Source organism: Lontra canadensis, unplaced genomic scaffold, assembly GCF_010015895.1.
Source record: "Lontra canadensis isolate GAN:19392208 unplaced genomic scaffold, GSC_riverotter_1.0 scaffold11, whole genome shotgun sequence".
Lineage (NCBI taxonomy): Eukaryota > Metazoa > Chordata > Mammalia > Carnivora > Mustelidae > Lontra > Lontra canadensis.
In genome coordinates, this window is record NW_022631005.1 from 1,339,266 (window position 1) to 1,361,085 (window position 21,820).

A 21,820-nucleotide genomic window follows, 5' to 3' on the forward strand; every position below is an offset into this window, starting at 1 on the left:
GGAAAAAGCTGCTGAGAGCATTCTGCTCCCCTCCCCAGAGCCGAGGGACCTGGGGGGGGGGGCTTACCCCCGCCCCCCACAGGGACCATGCTGGCGCAAGGGCACCGCAGGAGCCTAGGGGAGACCAGGCGGCGGAGATTCGGGATTCGTAGCCCTTGGCGGGTCTCCGACCAGGGAAGGGGCCGGTTGTGAGGCGAGCTGGTCCTAGCTCAGGCCAAAAAGCAGAGAGGGTGAGGAGGGTGGAGGCGTCAGTGGTTTGTCTCCGGTGGTGGGGAGTGGGAGACCAGGTACCTTTAGAGTAGGACTCCAGATCCTTTTGTTCTCCAGACCCCCCAACTTCTAGAGGGTCATGGGGCGTCTCCGCTGGCTAAACTTCCTCCTTGCTTTAGCATTAGGAGAGGAAAGGCAGAGAGGCGACAGGGAGAACACAGAGGTGGTGACACACAGCTAGGGGAAAGGAAGAGAGGATCAGGAGATTAAGAGGAGAGGAAACAAGGAAAGTAAGAAGAGGGAAAAGGCAAGAGGGAACAAGAGAAGGGAGTAGGAGAAGAGTGGACGGGAGAGAAAGAAGTGAGAAGACTGAAGGGAGGCGGAGGAAGGAGAAAGGAAGACAGGAACAGAGAGGAGGAGAGAGGGCATGAGATCCGAGTGCGCACCGAGGCCCTGGCCTGGGTGAGCTCCTGGTAAGGTTTTGGTGTAGGTTTTTTCGAGCCTGGCACTCGCCCTCCCGGGGTCAGTAGTGGAAAGGGCCAAGTTATTCTGCGATGAAAGCGCAGGGCTGAGAAATATGTAAATCAGGGCTCCGTAAGCCCCGAGAGTGGCGCAATTACGCCCCCTGAGCAAGAAGCAACAAGCTCCCGACCCGCAAGCTGCAGAGGGTGGCGGCGTCGCGGGGGAGGGAGCGGCTGTAGGAAGGGGTGTGGGGGGTGGGAACCTCACAACCTCACACCTAGTCCCCTGTGCCCCAGGCTGGGGCTCCCCCCTCCGCTCTCCGGTCCTTTCCCTTCCCCCTTCCTCCCCCTACTTCCCCCTCCCTCCTCCTCCCCGCCGGCTTCGGTCCGCGTACTTAAAGCGGCGCGGGCGGGCGGGCGCGGGCGGGCGGCCCAGCCGGGCGGTGGCAGATGCACCCAGCAGTGGCAGCCGCCGGCGGCGCACAGGTGACCGGCCTGCGGCTCAGCCAGGTCGGGGAGCGCCCGGGGAGTGCTGGCTGGAGCTGGAGACTGATCCGCCCCCAGCGCGCGCGTGTCTCGGCGCCAGGAGCCGTCCCGGGGCGTGTTGGCGAGAGCTGATATAGATATAAGGACATTTCTCTCCATGGCGTCACGTGACATAATTACCACCAGAATCAATCAAGATGAATTGCACGTCAGCGCCCGGTGGGGATTTTTGCTTAGTTGATCCTGGCCCAAGCCTCTTGTGCAATCGATGGCTCAGGTTGGCGGCGCGGGGAGCGGCCCGGGGCTCGCCGGCGCGCACGCCGCGGAGCCATGAACGACTTTGATGAGTGCGGCCCGAGCGCAGCCAGCATGTACCTGCCCGGCTGCGCCTACTATGTGGCCCCGTCGGACTTCGCCAGCAAGCCGTCGTTCCTATCGCAACCGTCGTCCTGCCAGATGACTTTCCCCTACTCTTCCAACCTGGCGCCGCACGTCCAGCCCGTGCGCGAAGTGGCCTTCCGCGACTACGGCCTGGAGCGCACCAAGTGGCCGTACCGCGGCGGCGGCGGCGGCGGCGCTGGGGGCGGCGGCGGCGGGGGCGGCCCCGGCGGGGGCGGCAGCGGCGGCGCCGGGGGCTACGCTCCCTACTACGCGGCGGCGGCGGCGGCCGCGGCAGCGGCGGCGGCGGCGGAGGAGGCGGCCATGCAGCGCGAGCTGCTGCCTCCCGCGGGCCGCCGGCCGGACGTGCTCTTCAAGGCGCCGGAGCCGGTGTGCGCCGCGCCCGGACCGCCACACGGCCCCGGGAGCGCCGCCTCCAACTTCTACAGCGCCGTGGGCCGAAATGGCATCCTGCCGCAGGGTTTTGATCAGTTCTACGAGGCTGCGCCCGGGCCCCCGTTCGCAGGGCCGCAGCCCCCTCCACCTCCTGCGCCGCCGCAGCCCGAGGGCGCTGCCGACAAGGGCGACCCCAAGACCGGGGCCGGTGGCGGCGGGGGAAGTCCCTGCGCCAAGGCGACCCCGGGCTCCGAGCCCAAGGGGGCGGCAGAAGGCGGCGGCGGCGATGGCGAGGGGCCCCCGGGGGAGGCGGGGGCTGAGAAGAGTGGCGGCACAGGTAGGCACCCGGTGCGGGGTGGGCTGCTGGGCCGGGGGGCCGCGGGCGCGGGGGGGCGGCGGGGGCCTCCCTCTGCTTGCGCCGTTTTATGTGCCACTTTATAAGCGTTCGAAGGGGTTTATACATCCTATAAGATTTCCCGGGCCGCTGTAAAGTGTGTTTACGATAGGAAACCAATTTAGGTGGGCTTAAGGTAGACTTCGAAGGGGACATTAATCGCTGCAGAGAGCTTTTCCCCAGTTTGGAAGGGGGTGGTGGTGCTAGAGACCCTGGAGTGAAGGGGGCAGATTTCAAGCCACTTTGTGAACGTGGACACTCGAGCCTCCTACTTTTAAGGGCGGGTGGGGTGGGGTGGGGAGATCCTTGAACTGGACTTTATCCAAGCCTCTGGCTGACGCGCGCTGCTGACTGGAGTAGAGCAGATGCCTGGGCGCGCTTGTGTTTCTCTCCCTTCGGGTTCCAACTCAGAGCCGGCCTTGCCCTCTGCTTCTCCACTTCCGTGCCAGGGTGTGTGTGTGTGTGTGTGTGTGTGTGTGTGTGTGTCCGGGCGTGAACACAGGTCCACGCCCGCACTCTCTCCTGTGCCCGCCCATATATCAACCCCCACGACGCAGGCAGGGCCTTTCAGTGGCGGCAGGGGACGTCCCCAAAGGGCCCGAGGCCTGGCCCTCGTGCGGGCCTGGGCCGGCGGGCTGCCGGGGGTGGGCAGCCAGCGGCTCCTCTCACCTCTTGGTTTCTTTGACTTGCAGTGGCCCCCCAGCGGTCCCGGAAAAAGCGCTGTCCCTACACCAAGTACCAGATCCGCGAACTGGAACGCGAGTTTTTCTTTAACGTGTACATAAACAAAGAGAAAAGACTCCAACTCTCTCGGATGCTCAACCTCACTGACCGGCAAGTCAAAATCTGGTTCCAGAATCGCAGAATGAAAGAAAAGAAACTGAACAGAGACCGTCTGCAGTATTTCACTGGAAACCCCTTATTTTGAGAGCTCCAGGAAGCACCCCTCTTCCCGAGCCCCACTCACCCACCCACTTCCCCATCAGCCTGCCCTGGGCAGGCCCAGTGTCCTTGGGTTTAATGACGTCTCTTCTCTGTGGAACTCCACGATTCCTTCCCACGGTCAACTCGGGACCTCCCAGCGACCACTGCTGCCTGCGGACGAGGCCGGGGACTTGGCCGAATGGATCCTAATAAGGGGAAAATGGTAAATGCAAACGTCCCTTTACAATTTTACCGCCAATGTGCTGTTGTTCTCCTTCCTTCTCTCAGAGTCCCCGTGGGGACGCTGTGGGATCTGTAGAGAGTTAGGCCGCTAGGCTGGAAGGTGCTTGTTTCTGTTCTGAGTTTAAGGGACCTGATCATCCCCTTGGTGAATGCAGATTATTTAAACTCTGGGAAATGTATCTTCGGCCTGTTGGTCTGTCGTATGAAGGCATAAGTCACTGTGTTTTGTGTGAATAAATGGTTTCTGGTAAAATGGAGGTTACAGCTTCAACACACTATATGATTTTTTACTCTTTAAAGAAGTTTAGTGTCTTATTAGGGGATTTTGGTGGCCAGAACCTTCTCCCATATGCAACTGAAAACCAGGTGAAACGCTTTTTAATCCCGCTGAAATAAGAGTAGCTCTCTCCCACCCTGCCTAGGCTACACCGGTTTTAAAAATCACTTCAGGGATGAATTTCTGAATTAAGGCTGTGACCCAGCCATTCTGGTGCTGTTTTCTGTAGGCAGTGAGGCTGGGGCAGCAGGAACCTAAGAAGGAAGTCTACTCCCCCCACCCCCAATTTAGTGAACTTGGAATTTCTGAAGAGACAAAATTCATTTTTAAAAAAACTTGTTAGAAATCTAAATTTAATCTTAACAAGGTGTCAGGACCCAAGGTCCCTTAAAAAAAGAAACCAAAATTAGAAAGCTTCTTTGAAAAAAAAGTTTGCTAAAAGGGAGTTACCAGTGGTCAAGAGGGCTTGGGATCCTTGCTAGGGTCACAGCAGGCATGTGGTAGAGAAGGTAAGACCCCTCCCTGGAATAGGGCCTGAGGCTGCAGACCCACTTCTCACTGCATTTATCGCTTCAAGTTAAAGAATGTGGTGGGGGCCGAACTATACATTATGTTGCTGGGCCAGGCCAGGCTGTTTACAAAACCTTGAACTGTCTAGACAACACCATAAAAGCCAAAGTTCTAAACAGCTTAATTGGGTTATATTATACACCTTCTGGTGGGCCCAAAAGAGATTTCCGCAATGTGCAATAAACCGTAGGAGTGAGAAAAGCATCTCTTTCTCTGAAAAAAGGTAAAGTGAATCATGACTCTTAACCTCTCCTAAGCCCAAAGTGTTAAAAAAAAAAAAAAGAAAGAAAGGAAGAAAGAAAGAAAAAAGGAAAAATCCATAAGATGTACAGTACCCCATGCATTTTCAGAAGAGGTATGCATTTCCAAACGTAAAATTTTTTTAATTGCCAAAGTTTGGTGGGGGGGGGGAGGAAAAACATAAGTGCATAAGTGTATGCCTTTGAACTTCCAAAATGTCAAGGTCATCACCTTTAACCTTTCTGAATAATTAGGCGCCTTAAAGTTCTTCTGTGATATTCAGCCGCCACCCACTCTCACACAGACATGCTTACACATATCCAGACCCCCACATACATTTATGACCACACAGCATCATATCAGGGGCTCCCCATAAATCTAAGCAAATGCCTAATTTCAGGATCAATAACCTTAATTTCCCTTCAAACATTTGTGTAATTCAATAGCAGTTGACTTCTTTTTAAAATACTGGTTAGATTTAAGTGTCTACCAGCATGTTTTTTTATACAGCTAGTATATACTGAGGTGGTTTTTTTTTTTTTTTTTTTTTTTTTTTTGCGGAGGTGGGGGTGGTCACAGACAGCAGTCCTCTTTGCTCTAATGAAGAACCACGGCTTTCAAAGCAGGCATTTGAAAGAGGAAGCTTTAGTCAGATTTACACCTTCGTTGTATTTGAAAAAAACTGCTGCACCATCAGATAAGTTATTGTGCTTTCTATGATATGGAACAAAACTAAAAATATTTATATTGTTTTCCAAAGTGTCCTTCAACCTTTGGTGAAAATTGCAAGAGAATAATTGAATAATTTCGTTCGGAAGGGGATTCCTTTGTGTGGAATTCTGGGCGTCCGTTAAAATGTCAGTCCCCTAGTAGTATGGTCGTTGCAGGAGCTTAAAACTGCTTTATTTCTTTCTCTCTCCATCTATCTTTTTTTTTTTTTTAACTGCGTTTAAATGTAGCAAGCTTGTGTGTCCAGTACCGTAGGTAAGCCGAACCAAGAGATACCATTTCCCGTTTGCATGGCCTTGGAGAGCCACACGGGGGCGCGCTCACGTTCCAGAAGCCGCGTGTGGCGGAGAGGCCGCGGTACCCTATCTTTTCCAATGTTGATTCTAATAGGCAATCTCAGCCGGTTAGAAACACGGGGCCACTAAGGTATTTGTTTGCTGTTTGTTTGTTCTAAGCAGCGACGAGGTGTGGGAAGTTGTATAAACCATATTCCTGAAACAGACAATCACCTAATCGTTGTCTCCTTCAAGATAACGCTGTTGCAAAGAATACCTTAGTATAACCTGGTGGTGTCAAGGAGAGATTTTTTTTTAAAAGACCGATACATACATCTCGAAATAGGTCATGCCACTGAGAGCTAATTCAATTAGAGAAATTAATTGTCTTGTTGGTTTGAGTATGGAGAACAATATGAGGATAGGACCAACTCCTCCCCAAAACAGCGTCCGCCTGATAACGCTCTCCGACCGCCTGGGATGATTAAAAGGCTTTTGTTTAAGGCTGATCCGGGCGCTGGCAACTTAGCTGAGTGTGGTCTCAGAGAAAATGAGATGCGTCGGGACTGAGACGGTCGTTCTGGGCAAGGGAGTGCCCCCCAACCCGGCCATGCCTGGCACCGGGGCTGCCCCTAGTGAGAAGCGCAGGCAGAACTATGAGCTGGGGGTGCCTGGGCCGGGCTGGGCTGATGCGGCTGCAGGAAGCAGCAGGCTGTCCCGGGAAACGTTTTTACAATGAGGCAAGGCAGCATAGAATGGGGATTGCATTTGAAGCAAACGAGATTTGCGTTTGATAGAACCCTGGACACTCTTTTCAGCTGCCTGCTGGCCTTGAGAACGGAGTTTGATTTTGGCACCAGCTCTCGGAAGCAGTCTTCTTGCTGCATGCTCTCTTACCCCCCAACCTCCTTTTGCAAAGCCCCTGACTTTGGGGAGGGCCTGCGTCGCCATCCTCTGTCCAAAAGGGAGGGCTCCAGGACAGGCATGGGCTGTTCTGGGGGAGAGTGCCTGTCCCTTCTTTTCCCGAAGTTCATTGTGAAGCCCCCGCAACACCCAGAATTAGTGCTGGCCTCCTCGGCTCTGCTGCCTCTGTCTCCTTTCTCCAAACCCTGAACCAAAGGCCCCGGGTCCACCCCTGGGAGCTGGCATCAGCTTCAGTGGAGGCTGGGGCGCCATGAGCCCCCCAGTGAGGCACCAACCAGAGGCATAGGTGCTCCCCATGGGCACCCCCGGCTCCCACCTGTCTGACCACGGGTCCTGCTAAGCTACTGCGAAGCGACATTTCTCCGAGCGGAACCTGGGTCTCAGTCCAGGTGGGGAGAGAACCCTCCTCCCCAAATGTCGTTATATTCCTCTTCAGGCGGCTCCAGCAAGGGTGCATGTGGGCTTTCGAAGCCCCTTGGCCTTGGCTGGCAGCCTTCCTCAGACAACGGGCTTTCAGCCGTCTGCAGTTCCCTTCCTACCCGCAGCGCCCAAGATGGGTCTGAGAAAGGACAGAGGATTGGACCAGGACTTCCGGGGGTTGCGGACCCGACCCCTCCTGATTGTTCAGAGCCTGTGGGGCTCACGGAGTACAGCCATGTATTTTGAATCACTGAGATCTCATATCCTGAGTTGGAGAGAAAGTGCGCCAAGTAGGAGTCTTTTGTGTCTGGGATGGAAAGAGGCTCCCGGCCGCCTGCCCTTTTGCAGAGTCTCCACAGACCCTTCATTGAGTTGGTGGTGGCTTCCACAGCCTGCCCATTTGCCCCCTCGATTTCTTTTCAGATTGGCTGGAAGGTGCTCAGTGCAACCCGGAGGGGCTCCCTGGGGAAGCAGCCTTTAAAATTTGTTCCCATCCAATCTGCCCCCAGGGAATGGCACAGCCCTGAGGCCACTCAGGGCCCCAATTCAGGGCTAACCTAGGAGTCCCCAAGTCTACTCAGGCCCAGGGTCACTGTTCTTCCTGGTGACAGAAGAGCGCAGATGCAAGCCACTTCTGGATTACAAATGCTAATTTCTCGCTAAAGCGACCCTATTAAATTTTTTCTCTGGAAAGAGCTGTGCCAGGGAGAAGGATGTCTTGGTACAAATATGGATATTCATCTCCTTTATAGTGCAATATTGATTTATTATTAATGGTAACTGCTCCAACTGATCTAAAGATGATCGAAAACAGCAGCTATGCAGCTACATTAAATACTCCTAAGCAAAATACAGGCTGGCCTTAAAAGCCACTGCCTTTCATTTCATTTTCTTCAACTTAGTGTTAGAGTCTTAACCGAACTTTCCATCCTCCCAGGTCCAGAACATTCCCTTGTATTGTTTCTATTTTGCTCTATTTTTTATTATAAAATTCCTCTGAAATATTGGCGTCCCTGGCTTCAAGGAACTGGTCTAAAGACAGATACTTGAGAAGGAATAAAAGAGAATTTTGTGATAATAGATTCAAAATCAGAGCCGAGACACATATTTTCTGTGAATGGAGAAGAACCATGTAAAGCCAGATGTAATGTAGGGGTGACTTAGAGCCCAAAGGCCCCAGAGTTGAAACAGAAAGGCCCCCAAATTCGGAAGGCAGATCCTGCTTGTGTTGGCTCACCATAGACCTACCCGCTTGGCGAGGAATTGCTGGGTTTTAGCCTGAATGTTTTCTTCATGTATAAATAAAGATTATGAAAGGGCATTTGATGGGCATAAAATTCCCGATTAGATTGAACAGTCTTGCCTCACGAGTGGGATAGGGAGAATTGGAGAACCGAGTTCCAGGCAGCGACCCTGGCTGAGAGGCAAAGGGACGAGCGTCTCTGAGCGCCAGGCTGGCGTCAGGGCGCCCGCCGAGAGCGTGCGCAGCGGGCACTTTGTCCAGCCCTGGGCACGCTTAGCTGAGGCTAGGATCACGATCTCCACCTTCTGATAAAACAATTTTTGGGGTGCCGGTCCGTGGCTGTTAGCTTTGAACAGGAGTAGCAACAGACTAGAGTCAAAAGTTGGATTTTTTTTCCCTGCCTTCCTCTCCACCCATCCCACCCCACCCCACCCCCATCCTCAAGCTTAAAAACAGCCACCCCAAGGAAAGGTAATGTCTAAACCTCGGGCTTCGCCGGGGCCGGCATCCCGCAGCCGGAGCAGTTAGAGGCGCCAGGCTTTTAACCTGACAATGATGTTGTATTTGAACAGCTGCGTAAAGGTTTAAAAGGTCTGTCTCATTGCCACCGCGAAGTTTTTTAAAAGGGGTTATTGTTTGGGCGAGGGCACTTCGAGGGGACAGGCAAAGTGGTCCCAAGGCCGAAAATAATGTTCAGCGCCTGTTTCCACCAGGCCGGGGAGATTCTTTTTGGGGAGGGGGACAGAGGGTTTTTGGAGAAGGGTTTTGTGAAGAAGTGAGCAGGCTCCTAGTCCCCCCACCCCAGAATGCTAAGGCGCTTTAAAGAGCATCAGGCTCCAAAGAAATGTTCAGCTGAGGCGGAAACCCAATTTGCCCACAAGTTCAGTCTCTGGGCCTGAAACCCAAGGCCAGCCCATGACAGGGCGAGTGTGGGGAGAAGAAAACACAGACGCCTTTCCGGACAGAGAACTGTTTCACAATCAGGGTTTCTGGGGCCCATTTCCTCTCTCCGATGCAGGGAAGGGGATCTGGGAAGCCTGAGGACGGCTCCTGTGCCCTGGCCTGGCCCCTCAACCAGGGCAAGCCTTTGGAAATCAAGGTTAAAGCTCCCCGCTGCTGCCCGGAGGCCGGGGCTTGTGAAGGGCAGCTCACCCGCCTGCAACCAGAGAACAAGAAAGGAAGTTGTTGGAGAAGTTTCTCGTAAAACTCTGAGTTTCCATGGTGGTGATGGTGGTTATTCTTTAATGAGCTCGACCACAACCCCAGACCAAATCCTCTTTACAGAACTTTCCGTCACCAAAGGAAACAGAGGACTAAGTTTCTCCCACCTCCTTTTTTTTCCTCCCTTCCCTTCCCAAGCAAAATGGTGTCAAATAATTTTAGGAATTGTCCAAAACTATAAAACTCAACTTCTGACAAAAGTATAGCTTTTAATATTTGACGATTTGTGTTAAAACAAAAATTGACCTTCTTGGTTAGTAGCGAAGGGGAAAAATCAATAGTATAATTTTCAATAATTCATAAAGCGAACGCCATTATGCTAAATCTTAACTATTAATCTTATCCTTTACAAAGTCTCGATTGATTTGTTAATAAAATATCTTCCCGTGTGTGGCAACAGCGGATATAACTCTTTAAAAACCTTCAGAAGCAAGAAAATTACCAAGTAGCCCAAGAATGTAGATGAGAATTTTATTGATCGCCCTGATTCTTCTTAATATGTATTAATAAATTCCACAACCTTTTGTACCTTGCACTTGTCAGAAACCAATGCTTTTACAAAATCCATAAAAGGAAAACATATTTTTCTTTGCAGAAGAACCAAATGACACCTTTGCATCTTTCTCTCACTCCTATTCGGCCCAGCCAGTTTTCTCAAACTTCAGGAGTCTGAGGGCGAGAGTTTTCCCCTTTCCTTGAAAAAATTCTTTTCTTTCTCTCTCCCTTCCTTCCTTCCTTCCTTCCTTCCTTCCTTCCTTCCTTCCTTCCTTCCTTCCTTCCTCTTTGCTCATTATTATCAGGGTGTGTAGGGAGGGAAATCTCGGTTTAGTTCTCCCGCTGGAAACCGGAGGGACGCTTTCGAGGATAGCCAACTGCTGGCGAGGGATTGTCTCCGGGCTGAATGCTCCCAGCGGCCGTGCCCCAGAGGTCGGGGTGTGGTTCCTTCGAGAGAGCCGAAGGCTTGGGCAGCCCGCCCGGGCGCGGAGGGGCCTGGATCCAGCATCTCCCTCGGGCTGGAGGAGGGAATGGACAGCGCCAGGGCCGGCCAGTCCTCGGGGCTCCGGGCCGGCCAGCCTGGCCTCTTAGCCCTCGCCGCCCTTCTTGCCTCCGCTCCCCACGATAACTTGATCGCGTCTTTGCGTGAGACATCCTTCCTGTGGCTCCCTGGGGTGGGATGTCTCTGAGCACGGGGAATCCGACTCACCTTCCCACGCTGCCCGGGAGAAAATTAAGCAGCCGGGCCCCCACCCCCCGCCCGTGCCCCGGCTTTCGGGCGCGTTCTGCCTGGGTGTGTGCGGGGGCATGCTTCTGTGTGCAGGCTCACGGCACTCTGGCTTCCCTCCCCGCCCGTTCTCCCGGACGCCCCTCCGGCTGAGGCTTTCCTTCCGCTAGCGGGGCCCAGAGGCCGGAGCGGGGGACGCGAGTGGGGCCGGCCGGCTGAGCGAGCCCCGGGGAGGCTGGCGGGCGACGGAGAGCGCTGGACCGGTTGTCTCCGGCGCGCACTATCGCGGGCGCGTAGTAGATGTCGCTGTTGTCCGCGCTTACGCGGCCGGCCGGCCGGGCTCTGGAGCACGTGACCTGCGAGGAGGCTGCGGCTCAAGGCCATTTTCAAATCTCATTGGCTTGGTTGTCATGTGGTCGGCAGAGGCATCCACAATTACACGGGGAATGTTTTCCTAGAGATGTCAGCCTACAAAGGACACAATCTCTCTTCTTCAAATTCCTCCCCAAAATGTCCTTTCCCAACAGCTCTCCTGCTGCTAATACTTTTTTAGTAGATTCCTTGATCAGTGCCTGCAGGAGTGACAGTTTTTATTCGAGCAGCGCCAGCATGTACATGCCACCACCTAGCGCAGACATGGGGACCTATGGAATGCAAACCTGTGGACTGCTCCCGTCTCTGGCCAAAAGAGAAGTGAACCACCAAAATATGGGTATGAATGTGCATCCTTATATACCTCAAGTAGACAGTTGGACAGACCCGAACAGATCTTGTCGAATAGAGCAACCTGTTACACAGCAAGTCCCCACTTGCTCCTTCACCACCAACATTAAGGAAGAATCCAATTGCTGCATGTATTCTGATAAGCGCAACAAACTCATTTCTGCTGAGGTCCCTTCGTACCAGAGGCTGGTCCCTGAGTCCTGTCCCGTTGAGAACCCCGAAGTTCCTGTCCCTGGATATTTTAGACTGAGTCAGACCTACGCCACCGGGAAAACCCAAGAGTACAATAACAGCCCCGAAGGCAGCTCCACAGTCATGCTCCAGCTCAACCCTCGCGGCGCGGCCAAGCCGCAGCTCTCGGCCGCCCAGCTGCAGATGGAAAAGAAGATGAACGAGCCTGTGAGCGGCCAAGAGCCCACCAAAGTCTCCCAGGTGGAGAGCCCCGAGGCCAAGGGCGGCCTTCCGGAAGAAAGGAGCTGCCTGGCTGAGGTCTCCGTGTCCAGTCCCGAAGTACAGGAGAAGGAAAGCAAAGGTCGGTATGAGCAAGTTGCCACCCCAGCGGGGCGTGCAGCCCGGGAACCCGGCGGAGCGGGAGCGCCTGGGTGCCCAGCATTGAGCGGGGGCAGCTGAGACGGGGCCCGACTGGCAGGTGCCGCTCCTCCTGGCTTTTAGAGGGGCAGTCTCAGTCTCGAGATGGTCCCCGCTTCTCCCCGGCTGCCCTGGCCCTCCTGGCTAGTCCTGGCCCCACGCTGATGGCGCCTGGGCAGAGGAAGGGCTTGCCGGGTTTATTTTTCCTGAGCTAGACCTGAAACGCAACAGAAGAGGGCAAATGAGACCTGCGGCTCGTAAACACGGCCCCAAAACCTCCTTTCTCCTGCTCAGATTTGCAGTCCCAGCTTTGCCTTTCACCCAATGATGATTTTAAGGCGGTCCAAGGCACTGTGTTCGTGTTCAAGTGTATGCACCCCGCATCCTGCGAGCTTGGGGGCGGCAATGGGAACGAAATGACTAGGCTGGTTGGCGTTGGGACTGGGGAACAGGGCTCCCAGCCTCTGCGGGGTTAGGTAACCTTGGCTTTGTCTGGGGGAAAGTGCCATAAGCTTTGCAATCCATTTGCAAAGAGGGCAAAGGCTGAAGTGGGGGGGAGAATGGAATCTGCAGGGCCCACCCGGCAGGGTCAGCCTTAGGGCTGGGCTGGGGCAAAGAGCCTGGAGTGCTGGCTTTTTGAGAAGGAACCCTGCCCTTAAGCCTCTCCCTCAGTGCCCAGAGGTGGGCCACAGTAAGGAGCCACATTTCTGGGGGTGGGAGGATGCTTTTGTGTGGGGACAAGAAAGCATGAGAATGCAAGAAATTCTGGGGAGTACAACAATGCCCCAGGCGGAGAAGGTGTACTCGCTTCCTTGGTTATCTTTTGAAAGAGAAGGGCAACTATCAACCTGGTTGTGGGGCTCCTCACCTGGGCAGGAAAAGTGGGGAAGAAGTGGCAGACTTGGGGATGTGAGGCAGCCGTGGGGTTGGTAGTCTTATTCAGGCTGTGGTTTGCTTTTTCCACTCCAGCCCAATTATAAGCTGCCCAGTTAGAATGTTGTTGGGGAGATCCTGAAACTTTACTATTGTACTGATGTTTTGTGCAAATCAGAAAGTTGAGAGGAGAAAGAGAGAGAACCCTGACACCGAAGGCAAGAGTACCCGCCCATTGTGTCATTTTGGGCATTTAAACTAATCTGGCGTCAATTAAAAATCCTTTCCAGGGCCCACCTCATATGAGTAATGTTTAATACCAGCATTTCCCAAAGCGGCCTGGCTCCCAGCGGGGTCATGGCCAAGGGTACATTTGAAAAGACTGAGAGAAAAAAAAATTCTTGATTTTTTTTCTTCTTCTCCCTTTAATTTTGTTAGAGGAAATCAAGTCTGATACTCCAACCAGCAATTGGCTCACTGCAAAGAGTGGCAGAAAGAAGAGGTGCCCTTACACTAAGCACCAAACGCTGGAATTAGAAAAAGAGTTCTTGTTCAATATGTACCTCACCCGCGAGCGCCGCCTAGAGATCAGTAAGAGCGTTAACCTCACTGACAGGCAGGTCAAGATTTGGTTTCAAAACCGCCGAATGAAACTCAAGAAGATGAGCCGAGAGAACCGGATCCGAGAACTGACCGCCAACCTCACCTTCTCTTAGGTCCCAGGCCCGTCGGAGGCCAGAATTGGAGAGGGGGCACCGCGTTCCAGGGCCGAGTGCTGGAGGACTGGGAAGGCGGAAACAAAACCTTCATTGCTCTTTGTTTTTTGTTTTGTTTTGTTTTGTTTCCTGCTAGAATGTGACTTTGGGGTCATTCTGTTCGTGCTGCAAGTGATCTGTAATCCCTATGAGTATATATATATTAAAAAAAACTAGCACGTGTAATTTATTATTTTTTCATCGTAATGCAGGGTAACTATTACTGTGCATTTTCATTTGGGTCTTAACTTATTGGAACTGTACAGCATCCATCAGTTCATTCATCCATCCAGCAATGTGACTTTTTCATGTTTTTCCTAATGCAAAAGGTCTCTGTGTGTGGTTAGTCCATGATCTCATGGCGTTTTTGAATACATTCAGTACTTAAAAGTACTTAAATTACATATATATTTAAAAAAAAAGATTAAGAAAACCCACAAGCTTTGGGGGGAGGGGGACTAAAAAAGCACATTACAATGTATCTTTTCGCAAATGAATTTAGCAATTGTCCTTGGTGAGATGGAATATTGACGACTTATGCCTTGTAGCCTTCCCTTGTGGTGCATCTGTGGTTTGGTAGAAGTACAACAGCAACCTGTCCTTTCTGTGCATGTTCTGGTCGCATGTATAATGCAATAAACTCTGGAAACGAGTTTGCTCCCTCTGCTTTCTGAAATGGACCTATGTTGTGATGGAAATGAAAGCCTTTGGTGAGATTATCTTCCGGTTAAATTGCTTGTTTGGGGCTGTTGAGGATGGTGACTGAGAGCAAGAAGGAGGAAGATGGAAGAAGCTGAAGGAGGCCTAGGGTGCTAAAATTCGGCAGTTGTTGGTGGAGGGGAGTGATAATCCATCCTGGGTGTGCTGTTTTCCTAGCTGGGAAGAAGGGGAGTCTTACCCCCACCTCCCCAGGATAGTAACATAATTGAATTCTAGATGGGTGTATGTTTCCCTCTAACCAGAGCCTAGTAAGACCGTGCCCCCGCTGCTTTTTTCCCCACAGCTCCCTTTTGTGTGTTTTCCTGTCTTTGGTTTTGGTTTTGTTATTTTCTAACACTTTCAGTGGGGTCTTGGTGATTTCTGACTGGTGTGCCATCATCAGGGGCTAGGTTGAAACCAGTCTGGCCCACCTGGAAGCCGCCGGCCTCCCTTACAGGAACAAGGACAAACAGCAGCTAGCACTGCCACGGTTCCAGTTCTGCCCCCTTCCTTGCCCTCACCCCCACCCTATCCCAAGCGCAAGAAGAGCCAGGCAACAGCGAATCCGAGGATGGGTGAGTTTTCCCGTCCCACTTTGCCCTGGTTTCCTTGTGGAAGGATTTCATGCTCAGTCATTAGCTTTCAGTGACCCACATGAAATTTTCGTAAAATTTTCTAAAAAGATTCCCCCTCCACAGGTAATGCTCCCCTTATTTAACTATAAACTGCTGGGTGGAGCCACTGTATCGGGGAGACAAGAAAATGTACAAAAGGTGACTGAAAGGGACTTTGCAAATGAACATGACTTCACATGAAGTCCAATGTTCCAGCTGCTGACCCAGCTTGGAAAACTCCATCCAGCCTTCACCGAGAGAGTCCAGGCTTATCTAGTCCTTTGTGGGAGAAAGGAGAAGAGGCCTTAGAGGGAAGAGCCAACAGAGAATTCGTTTCCTCATGTTGTGTTGTGGTTTCAAAAGGTCTCCACCGACTTCAAGGAGCTTCACCAAACACATCCTTTTCACTTTTTCTCCCCATGAATCTATTTATTCAGGGGCTCTGAGCCTTACAGTTCCCATCAAGGGAGTCTTTGGGAAATTCAGTATTTATTCAGAGTTTTAAACTTCCTCCTGAAAACCAAGAACCTTCCCCAGTTCCAAGACAGAACCCTTTAGGGGAGCCATTTCTTAGGGGTGGGAGAGAGAAGGCTGGCAATCAGTGCCAGGTTGGAAACACAGGAATAGATTTGCCCAGACCTCCATTGGTTGGGCAGGAGAAGGAGGGCAATTTTAACTTATCCGTTTCCTCCCTGCGATGTGGGGAGCGCCATTAGTTGTTGACAGGGGGCCATGTCTCAGAGGAAAACCCGTGCTACAGGCAAAGGCATCGCCTTTGGAACAAAATCAGAAAGCCATTGGCAAAGGCAATCAATCAGGCCATAAGTAGCCATTTACCCCCTTCCTTTCCGGGGCTCGAGGTGGGCTGGGATCCCTCCAAGGGTGCTCTGGGCAACTTGTAGAGTGAGGAATATATCCTCTGCCGCCCGCTCTCAGGCTGCTTTTGTCTCGGCTCCCAGCCGAGCATTCGAGGCTTTGTACCATGGATTTGGGAGTGACAATGGGCATTTCCCTCAGATTCAAGGCTGCCTAGCCTTACTTCTGGAGAAAAAAAAAAAAAAAAAGAAGAAGAAGAAGAAGAATTCGGAAGACAGTGGCGCCACAAGAAGCGGCCGCCCGGCCCCGGGGAGATGCGGTTCCCGCTGGCCTCTCTGAGGCAGGCTGTGGGCGGTGGGCGGGAGCGGGCCTGCGCTAGCATTTGGGTTCTGCCCTATGGCGTGTTCTCTTCCAGGGCCTCTCCAGCAGCCCCGGAGAAAGACAAGGCATCCTGGCCGCCACCGTCCCCGCGGTGCCTACGCTGCAGTCTGCCAGCACTTCCGAGGGCACACAGAAGCCCCAGCGGAGGCCGCCGCAGCACCCAGTCGGCGGGCCGGGCTGCCCCAGCTCACCCCTCGGGCCGTGGCGTGTGCTTAGCCTCACGTCGGGGGTGTGTGTGGCTGGGCGGGCGTGTGTGAGTGTGCTAGGGGGAGGAGGCCCTCCGAGCTGCTCCATCCGTCCGTTTTATTAGGGACACATTAATCTATAATCAAATACACCTCATAAAATTTTTATTGAAAGGCATAATATCATTACAGAGGTCTTCCACCTGTTTTAAACAACACGACAAGCTGTGAGAGAGCGTGTGTGGGTATGTGTAGGGAGGGGTGCGTTTGGGTAGCGAGAAAGGCACAGGGAAAAAACTCCCCTCGGGCGCCAGGGGGCCGCCTCTGAAGGCCGGCCTGCCTCGGGCCGCACGCCGCCCTGCGTGCCCTGGGCCGCCCGGGGCTCTGGCCCAGCGCTCGGTTCGCCCGGGACCCGCGGCCGGGAGCTGAGCCCACGGGCTGAAGAGGCAGCGCCTGGTTCTGAACTGCAGGACCGAGGACGGCAAGAAGAGACGAACAAATAGTCCCCAGCGCCTCCTGCGGCCACGGTCGGGCGTAGTGGTTCCAGCCACCGCCAGGCTGTCCGAGCCAGGCCGGACCGAGCTGGGCGCACGGACCGGGCCCATGGGCTCTAATTGCGGCGCTTATGTTGATGATGATTTTTTTTTTTTTTTTAAATCACAGCAGCCCCCAGTTTAGCGGACTGATTTACTCCCGGTATTGGTAAATATGATCACGTGGGCCGCGCGACCAATGGTGGAAGCTGCAGCCTGCGAACTAGTCGGCCGCTCCGGCGCCGGCGGGGAGCGGCGCCGCGGCGGGCAGTGTAACCTTGGGTGGGAGCGCACGGCGCCTCAAAATGTCCTCCAGTGGCACCCTCAGCAACTACTACGTGGACTCGCTCATAGGCCATGAGGGCGACGAGGTGTTCGCCGCGCGCTTTGGACCGCCGGGGCCCGGCGCGCAGGGCAGGCCCACAGGTGTGGCCGACAGCCCGGCTGCTGCTGCCGCCGAGTTTGCCTCGTGTAGTTTTGCCCCCAAATCGGCCGTGTTCTCCGCCTCGTGGTCCGCGGTGCCCGCCCAGCCCCCGGCGGCGGCGGCGATGAGCGGCCTCTACCACCCGTACGTGCCCCCGCCGCCCCTGGCCGCCGCCGCCTCCGAGCCCGGCCGCTACATGCGCTCCTGGATGGAGCCGCTGCCGGGTTTTCCCGGCGGCGCGGGCGGCGGCGGTAGCGGCGGGGGTGGAGGTGGCCCGGGCCCTGGTCCCAGCCCCGGCCCCAGCGGCCCACTCAACGGGCGGCACTACGGGATTAAGCCTGAAACCGGAGCGGCCCAGACCCCTGTCGCCGCCACCTCCACCTCCTCCTCCACTTCCACGTCTTCCTCTTCCAAAAGGACTGAGTGCTCCGCGGCCCGGGAGTCCCAGGGGAGCGGCGGCCCCGAGTTCTCCTGCAACTCGTTCCTACGGGACAAGGCGGCAGCGGCGGCTGGGGGAACCGCGCCCGGGGCAGGGATCGGGTCCGGGTCTGGGGCAGGAGGCTCGTCGGAGCCCTCGGCTTGCAGCGACCACCCGAGCCCAGGCTGCCCACTGAAGGAGGAGGAGAAGCAGCATCCGCAGCCGCCGCAGCAGCAGCAACTTGACCCAAGTAAGTGCAAAAGAAATTGCCCCCTGATTTATTGCTGAAACCTGTAAGGCTCGAATGTGCAAAACTGATAGTTTTACTAACCTATAAAAACGTCTAGACGCCTACTCTAGCCTAGGCGAGCAACACGCATCCATAAAAAGCTTCCCATAACCACCTACCCTAGGCGCGCGGTTTGTACGGTAAACAGAGCGCGGGCATTAAGGCTTTTTATGATAATTCCCCCCAAGTTGTGAAAAGCGGCCATCCTCGGTGAAATTAATTTAACGACCTCTCTCCCCCACCCTGTCGCTTCTCCTTGCCTCCCCTCCGCCCCTCGATCCCTTTCTCCAAACTCCCCTCTTCATAGATAACCCTGCAGCAAACTGGATCCACGCTCGCTCCACCCGGAAAAAGCGCTGTCCCTACACCAAATACCAGACGCTTGAGCTGGAGAAGGAGTTCCTCTTTAACATGTACCTCACCCGGGACCGGCGCTACGAGGTGGCAAGGATTCTGAACCTCACAGAGAGACAGGTCAAAATCTGGTTCCAGAATCGTAGAATGAAAATGAAAAAGATGAGCAAGGAGAAATGCCCCAAAGGAGACTGACCCGACGCGGCGCTGGCGGGACCACTGTGCGCTGCAAAGGCAGTGGGGGTTTTGTTTGTGGGTGCTGATTTCCAGAAACTCTCCAGCGATTCGGACATTTCCTCCCCCTCTCCTTTTAGGTAGAAGTGACTGTGTGGTTGGTCTCTGTGAGGTATTTGGGGGACTCTGTATTTGCTCGCTTTTGTGTTGGAGAAACGAAGTGGCTTTGGGTTTTGCCTTTTCCCTGCTCCCTCTCTTTCCTGAACCATTGGTTCCATAGGAAATGCTATATTTTGTGAGTGCACGCTGGATTGAGGAGCCCACCCCTGTGTAAATGTCCCCTATGTTTCCGAAAAGTGCTGTAGTTTAGCCCCCAGTGCTGCTCAAGCAGGGGCCAAGGGCGCCCCACTTCTGAGAATGAAGGCAGAGCGACAACGGTGGGAGGCCCGCCCAGGTTGCCCACCAGTTACGAAAGTCCCCTTTCCTCAGGGAGCCCGCGGGCCCTTCGCTGAGACCTGAAATGAGGCCGAGAGGGGAGCCCAGGGCCTCTGGTGGGTGGGGGGGTTTATTCTTAGTGCACTGGAGGGGCCGATCGCTCCTGGGGAGGGCTCGGCTTGCGTGGGCGGCCGCGGGTGTAGGCCCTCCGGGTTCCTGCCTGAGGACCAGTTGTAAATGTTACCGCTTCCTACCAATAAATGCTGACCTGATCAAACGGAGCCCAGACGCTGGCCCTGAACACTGTGTGCCTGCTTTCTCTGTCTCTGCAAAATACCACCCCCACAGGACTTCTCTCCCATCCCTGGGAGGGAGACACTGCTAAAAATCTGGGGCCCTTCCATCTAAGGTCCGATGTGCCTCTGAGTCTATCCTTTATGTGGACAGAGGGGGGCCCTTGGCTGCTCTTTCCTTCCCCCAGCCTGCTTCCAGCTTCTCAGCCAACTCCGGCCCTCGGCCCAGTGTCAGCTTCACAGCGGAACCCCCGGGCCCCAGAAGCCAGGCACCCTTTCGCAGGGACATTGGCACATCGCACCCCGTTTCCGCCTGCTCAAGGGTACCAAGCCATCCCCTCCCCTCTCTAAACATGGGAAAGGCCAACTGCATTCTGGAGCAACTCCCCCACCTCCAAAGGCTGGCTGGCTCCTGGAGGACTGAGCCAGTTAGGCTGCAAGCTTCCGCCCTGCACACACTCAAGAGCCCCAAAGTGACCTTAGCAGATCAAAATGGTCAAGGCTCTCCTCCGCAGCTACCCCTACCCCATCTCCGTGCCCCTTCCCCCCCCCTCAGTTCCAGTGCAAGTTTAGCCCCTAGCTTGGCCCTCTAAGGTCCACCTTCAGGAGCTAAAATGAAGGTCATTGTAAGTGAAGGTTTGGGCCCAGCACAGCTTTTGCAGCCCGGAGAGTGGGTGGCGCCGGGTGGCCTGGGCTAGGTGGAAGAAGGGGGGTGGCAATGGCAGAGTTTGGGGGGATCCTGATGAAAGAGGAGACTTGAAGGAAAAGCAGAGGGGGCCTGGGAGGGAAAGCCAAGGCCCAGATCCGGCAGAAGGTGCAGCGTACCCCCGCCCCTGCGGCCAACCCGATACCTAGAGCTCTTTGAAAACAGGAAGAGCCAAGGTGTCATAAAGCCATCCAGCCGGCGAGACGTCTGGAGGTAATGAGTTTACGACAGGCTCGGCGCTTCGCTTTGAAACCATCTCATTTTGATGTTGTGTTTGTGGGAGGAAGGGAAAAATGCAGACAAAACTGGGTCTTAAAATCTGGACAATAAAATATAAACAAGACTGTTGGACCAAGAAGGCAGGGGCTTGAGAGTTCCCCGTGAGGTGTGAGCACCTAGGAAATAAAAATGGGGGAGGGTAGGAAAGAGGAGATGATATATTTCTGATTTTTAAGACGGGCCGGGTATTAGAATTAGCCTATGGTGGGTGGCTCTTTATAATAGTTCACTATGGCGGCAGTCTAGCTCGTTTTCTTTCTTTTTTAATTGGCCTGTTATTTGGGGAGAAGTTAGTGATCTTGAATCATTTACTGGAACCCAGGGTCTCCCAGCCAAATCGTCGCAGGGAAAGATGTATTTAAATGCCCTTTCATAAAAGTACCTGGCCCTCCATTCCAAACTTTGCAGCAAAAGTATTGTTCTAAATTCTAAATTCTCTTTGCTTATAAAAAATGTAATCGTTACAGCTGAATTGGAAGAAAACATTTTTGAAATTGAGAAAAAAGATTAACCTCGAAGGAAATAACTCAGTTGATTAAAGTCTTTGCTTTAACAAAAATTCAAGTGGAATGCTTAGTCAGTTTATCTCACTCTGTGACTTGTGATATAAATTTAAAATCTCATTTATTGTGTATAGAAATGCCAATAAACACAGCCAAACAGGGCCTTTCCAGACAGCCACTCAGAGATCCAGCAAAAAGCAAAAAGCTTTTAATTTGGTTTCTAGTTCTGCCTTCCAGTAATCTGTCCCCAGATTGCCCAGTGAAATGGGCCTGAAGGATTAAAAATAAGAAGTTAAAATAGCAAATGTTCAGGATTTACTGCTGAGCAACAAGCTTTAAAAGAAAATACCAATAAAATGAACTATCATTTCTTCGTTTTCGAAGTGCCTGGCTCCTCTGACAAAAAAGCCTGCTGTAGTTGATATTTAGAAAGCTGTAATTTTTCTGCAGTCCAGCCCGTCCTGTAATTGTGGGCGATTACAGAATGGGGACCTACTGTGTCTGGCAAAAGAAGGTCTGGAAGCTTTTGAAAAAGACACTATTGGAAGCTCTCGGGAGTACAGATATCTTTGGCGTTCAGGAGCCCCTGCTTGCTGCACTTGACTTGTTGACAATCAAAGGGATGAAGCATTATTAGTGTCAACGATCCAAGCCCCAGTCAAAATAAAGAACAAGATTAGAACTGGTCTGAGTCGGATAAAGGGAAGTTAAACTCGGTCGACTGGAGGCGGCATTTTGCCACTAGAGAGCGCTGTTGCTCCACTTTGTAATCTCGTAAAGCTGGCGCTGCGGCGAGGAAGGTTTTGATTTAAAATATTTACAATCTTATTTTTAATTCTTAATCAGGATAAATTTAACCAAAAAGAAGCAGTGTACACTATTAAATTCTCCAGGCGTGTTTGTTAGGTATAAAATTTTGGATTAGTCAGGATTTCAGAAAATTTGGACTATGGCACAGCTGAAACTATAAAATGTTATGGTTAAGTTAATGCAGTCTAACAAAACAAGCATGTAAAAAGCATAGATCTTTATTTACAAAGTTAATCGCGCTCTTTTCCCATTCAGATTATAAACAGAATGCTTGGGGTGGGGGCGAGGGGGAGCTAAGTGTTTTGTCCCAAGAGGAAATGTGTTGTAATGCTTTCTTAATTAGGCCAGAAATGTG

The 21,820-nt window shown here is 53.2% G+C and overlaps 3 protein-coding genes across 5 annotated transcripts; all 3 read left to right on the forward strand.

Annotated features, from left to right (window-relative positions):
* Positions 1-1,487: 1,487 nt before the first annotated feature.
* Positions 1,488-13,348, forward strand: HOXD11 (homeobox D11). 2 transcript variants are annotated; one of them, XR_004382475.1, is made up of 3 exons: positions 1,488-2,268; positions 3,018-3,472; positions 13,236-13,348. XR_004382475.1 is itself a non-coding variant. In XM_032855954.1 (2 exons), exons 1-2 carry the CDS (start codon positions 1,488-1,490, stop codon positions 3,251-3,253), a joined length of 1,017 nt encoding a protein of 338 aa, XP_032711845.1. In that variant the 3' UTR covers positions 3,254-4,606. The 2 variants fall into 2 exon arrangements, 1 of the variants encoding a protein (XP_032711845.1); XM_032855954.1 differs by lacking the exon at positions 13,236-13,348 and having other exon boundaries at positions 3,018-4,606.
* On the forward strand, positions 10,162-14,205 carry HOXD10 (homeobox D10). The gene is made up of 2 exons (XM_032855953.1): positions 10,162-11,868; positions 13,236-14,205. Exons 1-2 carry the CDS (start codon positions 10,914-10,916, stop codon positions 13,511-13,513), a joined length of 1,233 nt encoding a protein of 410 aa, XP_032711844.1. The 5' UTR covers positions 10,162-10,913; the 3' UTR covers positions 13,514-14,205.
* A 482-nt stretch (positions 14,206-14,687) lies between these two features.
* HOXD9 (homeobox D9) lies at positions 14,688-19,175 on the forward strand. 2 transcript variants are annotated; one of them, XM_032855956.1, is made up of 3 exons: positions 14,688-14,826; positions 16,097-17,872; positions 18,219-19,175. In XM_032855956.1, the coding sequence occupies exons 2-3, from the start codon at positions 17,086-17,088 to the stop codon at positions 18,458-18,460; spliced, it is 1,029 nt and encodes a 342-aa protein (XP_032711847.1). In that variant the 5' UTR covers positions 14,688-14,826; positions 16,097-17,085; the 3' UTR covers positions 18,461-19,175. The 2 variants fall into 2 exon arrangements, with proteins under 2 accessions (XP_032711847.1, XP_032711846.1); XM_032855955.1 differs by lacking the exon at positions 14,688-14,826 and having other exon boundaries at positions 16,037-17,872.
* The last annotated feature ends 2,645 nt before the right edge of the window (positions 19,176-21,820 follow it).

Bases quoted from the DNA above. Each gene is read 5' to 3' on its own strand.
- HOXD10 (XM_032855953.1), top strand. From the start codon at position 10,914: ATGTCGCTGTTGTCCGCGCTTACGCGGCCGGCCGGCCGGGCTCTGGAG. The intron at 11,869-13,235 runs GTCGGTATGAGC...TAATTTTGTTAG, and splicing joins ACAGGAGAAGGAAAGCAAAG to AGGAAATCAAGTCTGATACT.
- HOXD9 (XM_032855956.1), top strand. From the start codon at position 17,086: ATGTCCTCCAGTGGCACCCTCAGCAACTACTACGTGGACTCGCTCATA. The intron at 17,873-18,218 runs GTAAGTGCAAAA...CCCTCTTCATAG, and splicing joins GCAGCAGCAACTTGACCCAA to ATAACCCTGCAGCAAACTGG.
- HOXD11 (XM_032855954.1), top strand. From the start codon at position 1,488: ATGAACGACTTTGATGAGTGCGGCCCGAGCGCAGCCAGCATGTACCTG. The intron at 2,269-3,017 runs GTAGGCACCCGG...TTTGACTTGCAG, and splicing joins TGAGAAGAGTGGCGGCACAG to TGGCCCCCCAGCGGTCCCGG.